Source organism: Triticum dicoccoides, chromosome 4A (genome assembly GCF_002162155.2).
Source record: "Triticum dicoccoides isolate Atlit2015 ecotype Zavitan chromosome 4A, WEW_v2.0, whole genome shotgun sequence".
NCBI lineage: Eukaryota > Viridiplantae > Streptophyta > Magnoliopsida > Poales > Poaceae > Triticum > Triticum dicoccoides.
This window is the reverse complement of record NC_041386.1, coordinates 552,030,003-552,035,175: the sequence shown is the minus strand read 5'-3', so window position 1 is coordinate 552,035,175 and position 5,173 is coordinate 552,030,003. Positions and strand designations below refer to the sequence as shown.

The 5,173-nt window shown below is 49.7% G+C and overlaps 1 protein-coding gene across 2 annotated transcripts in view; it reads left to right on the top strand.

The window, feature by feature from the left end:
* The window catches only part of LOC119286703, an 8,055-nt gene extending 7,394 nt beyond the window's left edge, over nt 1-661 (top strand). For both annotated transcript variants that reach the window (XR_005140624.1, XM_037566141.1), the window contains exon 4: nt 312-661. Coding sequence is in view for 1 of the 2 variants with exons in the window: in XM_037566141.1 (XP_037422038.1) it covers nt 312-411 (100 nt within the window). In the remaining variant the exon portion in view is untranslated. The remainder of the gene's footprint in view (nt 1-311) is intronic.
* The last annotated feature ends 4,512 nt before the right edge of the window (nt 662-5,173 follow it).

Here is a 5,173-nt window from a genome sequence, read left to right as displayed (position 1 = left end):
ACTGTGTTGCTTGGTTCTTCTATCTTTTCTGTAGCATCTAAGAAGATTCCCATAGTTCGAACGCCAATTAGTATCAGTGCATAGCCTGATTTTTTCAGTCTATTTTCTGAACATTAGTTTCAGTGTGAACTTCTTTGTAATTTCAGCATGTGATGATTAATTTACAGTAGCTTGTTGATGAATTTACAGCAGCCACATGATGAATTTGGTGGCCTTTTGATGAATTTACAGTATTTGTTGATCATTTTACAGCAGGTTGATGATGATTTTACAGTAGCCTAATGATGAATTTACCGTATGTTTGTGTTCAGGAGTTTCTTCCACAAGTATCAACTTGAGATCTTTGATGATGCCATGAGAATTTTGGGTTCTCTTCCAAAAGTGTGCGAAGAAGAACAAAACTGTCAATAATCTAGAGAAGGTTGTGAGTAGTGACCTGGCAGTGTTGCCTTTTGGGCCCTTGCGTTGATTGCTCATGGATCATAGAGCGCACAGGTCATACAAACACGTGTCACATTTGTAGTGCATGATAAAATTGATTGAATGTCTCTTTATTTTGAGTCAAAGTTTTTGCCCGTTGGACATGTGACATACAGACAGATAGGAGTCAGATTGTTACTGGTTGGCATATTTGATTGAAGGCCAGTTCAATTTCAGTGAATTGTAATATAGACACGTTTTTTTTTACTTAATACATATATAGCTGGAGCACTGCTTAAGCTCCGACGTGAGAAAAATAACCAGACTTCACAATAGGACCTACAGGGAACAGAATGTACAGGGGCGCTTCAAAGATTTGTTCCACTTTTGGATGTAATCTCCGGGAAAACATCAGGCGATACCGTCTCCCTAACTGCCGGCATACCAAACCCCAGGACCTGACTGCATTGCGCCGATGGGAGACTCTACCTGAAAGATTTGCTGCATTTCCTGCTTTCAATATGTTTCAGCATGCCTGAACGGCAACCAACACTTCCCTTGCCAGAGCTGCCAGGCGAAAGGGCGCTAGTTGCATAAAAAGGCCGTGTGCTGCCATCCACGGCGGTTGTATCCCATCTGCCGTGAGTTACCTGTCTTGCAGCATAAGCCAAGTGCAGAACTGGCACTGGGATTTTGTTGGGCCCACCCTGCCCACCCTGCCAGGCTGGCTAGCTATATAGCCATGCCATAAAGGCATCCCTGTCGAACCAATTCAGCCCCCCGGGCGCGCGCGAGAGCGAGGGAGAGACAGAGAGGGAGATGGCGGAGGAGGCGGCATGGCGGGTGGAGCTCCGGGCCCGGTTGACCTCCGTCCAGGAGGATGTCGACGGGCTCTTCTCGAGGCTTGACCGGAGCGTCGCCGCTCTCGAGCAGGAGCGGCTCCACGGCCGCGACGCGCCGACCACCACGGGTGCCAGCGCTCGCGGGACGGTCGAGGCGGCGCTCGACGACCTCAGCGAGTTGTGCGCCTCGCTCGGCGTCGCCGCCGCCGACATGCTCGAGATCGAGAAGGGAGCGCTCGCCGGAGGAAGCGACGACCAGGCGGCGCCGCTCCCCTCCATCCAGGACTTCCACGGCCGAGACGAGGGCGCGTTCCACGCCCTCCTCGGGCTGCAGAGTGCGAGGGCGCACGCCGGGGACGCCCGAGGGAGCGTCGAGTCGGCCTGCGGCTTCATGAGAGCCGCGGGGCTCATCCTCGGGACTCAGCCACGCCCGCCGCGGGTCGGGGTCGTCCTCAACCGCAAGCGATTGGGGGCTGTCAACGCCCTACAGGCGGCGGTCGGGGCGTGGGGTGACTGCCGTGCGGAGGTGCGGGCCGCGATCCCACATTTGGTTGCGGCGGAGGACAATGAGATATGGTGGGAGCAGGCTGGCGAGCTGCCTCACGCCGAGGATGACGCCGAGGATGAGGGCGACGACGACGCCGATGAGGGCGAGGATGACGAGGAGGCCGTGTGGTGGGAGGTTGATGACGGCGAGGGCTCTGCATCAGAGGAGGAGGAGGAGGAGGAGGAGGACGCCGGGAGATCTGAGTTGGACGGCAGCGCCAAGTCCCCGCCGTGATCGCTTCTACGCACCTTCTGGGGGTCGTGAGCCCGACTGCGGTGGAATCCGGATGATCGACGCAGATGATGCAGAATTCGGCTGAGAACAGCAGCACCTGTGGTTGGTTGGTTCCCTCTTGCACTAGCAGTTAGTCCGATTTTTTTTGCTTTTCACTCGGAGGATTTTGTCCATTGGTTTAGTTCATCCGAGCAGAAACAGATACGCTTGTATAGCCAAGAGATAAGGATGCCTGTATAGCGAGGGGCCAAATTCATGTCCGGGATCACTGAAATGTACGTACTTCCTCCCAGCGTGTACTGAATCACTGATGTACTTGTAGTAACATTCCTACTGTAGTGCTCACCATAAGAGTTCGCCTCACTGAAATGCGCATGAAGCTTGCATAATGAGGTAAATACTGTACTGGTGCTTGAACTTGTCATGCATGTTTACTTTAGTGCTCACAGTTGTATATGAAAAAGGTCTCCCTACTTTAGATTATAAAGCAACAACCAACCGATACAATCAGCCCGCTGGGGCCGCAGCACAAGCAAGACCAAAAAAAAGAGAAAAAAAGAGAGAAAGAAATGCCGACACCGGCAGCTTAACTAAGCGAAGATGGCTGACAACTGCTACATCCTCCGGAGAAGTACCACCATATGCCTAGCACTCCGAAACCTCGCGTACCAAGCAACACCTTCTGGAAGGAATGCGAAGACGACGCCGCTGCTGCCCGAACAAGTCCTGGGGCTTCCCCCGGTACGCGGATGGCAGTGGGGAAGGGGTATCACCGATGCCCCTTAGGAGGGCTCGCAGCCGCGCCGATGGCGAACGACCCGCCAGAGATTTCTCCCGCCCCGAAACCACCACCGTCACCCCAGACAACCGAAAGTGCACCGTCCAACATGCCGCCCACCAGCCTGTGCCACCACAGTCACCGCACCAACTTCACCGTCTCACAGAGGACATCAACACGATACCTAGAGGTAGGATGAGGAGCCACCGGACTCGGGAGCAACCGCAACACAACCGACAAGAGGGGACAACCTCACAGTTAGAGTAGTACAGAAAGCTGGCGTAAAAATTTCGCTTGCGGATGCAATACACGCATTTTTTTTTATCTCTGTACGCTGGCTCACGGTGCTAACGATTGTGCCAGGGGCTCATTGTCAGCGACCAGAAAGGTCGGAGCAGTGCATTTTTTCAAAGCCCCCATGCTTTTGTGACCAATCGCACAAAAGCCCATCAAAAGGCCATCTAACCTGAAAGAGTTAAAAATTGAGCCGTGATCTTGAAGATTGTGTATTAACACATATATTTGTCCATCAAAAGGCCATCTAATAGTAGTATTAACACATATATTTGTCCTATGTTAAAAAAACACATATATTTGTCCGATCTCTAGACACGCTTACTACTTGGGTCTAGATTTCCAGCTAGCCCGGTTAAGAGTGAGAAAGCCAGTATACGGCATTGGTAGCTACTATCATGTTCACCGTTTTGATCTGAGGGGGGAATTTCTTCTGTCCCCCAGTGTTCGGTAGACGGGGCTCCTCGTCATCGTCCTTGCTTTGTGATCCATTCTCCTTGCTTTCGGCATTTAGCTTGCCGGCCTGTTTAAAAACTCAACAATCTCTGTTGGTATGATTGGGCGGTTTATCCGAGGTGCCATGGATCTGGCACGGGCGATCGAGTATACGGTCCAAGCTGGATGAGCCCGAATTGTTCTTTTTGAATGGCTTTTTCCGCTGACGGACTTAGAGCCACTGAATCCGGCATTAACCGATGTATCATCGGTGTTGTCATTGTTGTTTCGACGCTTGTGTTTGTTGCATCGATATTTGTCGTTACTATTTCTGACTTCAGGGGTGCCGACGTCGTTTGCATTGTTCTTGCTACGGGCCAGCCAACTATCCTCACCCGCAGAAAAGCGGGTCATGAGTGTCGTGAGGGATGCCATAGACTTCGGCTTCTCTTGGCCAAGGTGGCGGGCGAGCCATTCGTCACGGATGCTGTGTTTGAAGGCCGTCAAGGCTTCGGCATCCGGACAGTCCACGATCTGGTTCTTTTTAGTTAGGAACCTAGTCCAGAATTTCCTGGCTGACTCTCCAGGCTGTTGGACTATATGGCTTAAGTCACCGATGAAGGAAATATGCCCTAGAGGCAATAATAAAGTTTTATTTATATTTCCTTATATCATGATAAATGTTTATTATTCATGCTAGAATTGTATTAACCGGAAACTTAGTACATGTGTGAATACATAGACAAACAGAGTGTCACTAGTTTGCCTCTACTTGACTAGATTGTTGAATCAATGATTGTTATGTTTCCTAATCATATACATGAGTTGTCATTCGATTAACGGGATCACATCATTAGAGAATGATGTGATTGACTTGACCCATCCGTTAGCTTAGCACAATGATCGTTTAGTTTGTTGCTATTGCTTTCTTCATGACTTATACATGTTACTATGACTATGAGATTATGCAACTCCCGAGTACCGGAGGAATACTTTGTGTGCTACCAAACGTCACAACATAACTGGGTGATTATAAAGGTGATCTACAGGTGTCTCCGATGGTGCTTGTTGAGTTGGCATATATCGAGATTAGGATTTGTCACTCCGATTGTCGGAGAGGTATCTTTGGTCCCTCTCGGTAATGCACATCACTATAAGCCTTGCAAGCATTGTGACTAATGAGTTAGTTGCGGGATGACGCATTACGGAATGAGTAAAGAGACTTGCCGGTAACGAGATTGAACTAGGTATGAGGATACCGACGATCAAATCTCGGGCAAGTAACATACCGATGACAAAGGGAACAACGTATGTTGTTATGCGGTTTGACCGATAAAGATCTTCATAGAATATGTAGGAACCAATATGAGCATCCAGGTTCCGCTATTGGTTATTGACCGGAGACGAGTCTCGGTTATGTCTACATAGTTCTCGAACCCGTAAGGTCCGCACGCTTAACGTTCGGTGATGATCGGTAATATGAGTTTATGTGTTTTGATGTACCGAAGGTAGTTTGGAGTCCTGGATATGATCACGGACATGACGAGGAGTCTCGAAATGGTCGAGAAATAAAGATTGATATATTGGAAGCCTATATTTGGACATCGAAGTAGTTCCGTGTGA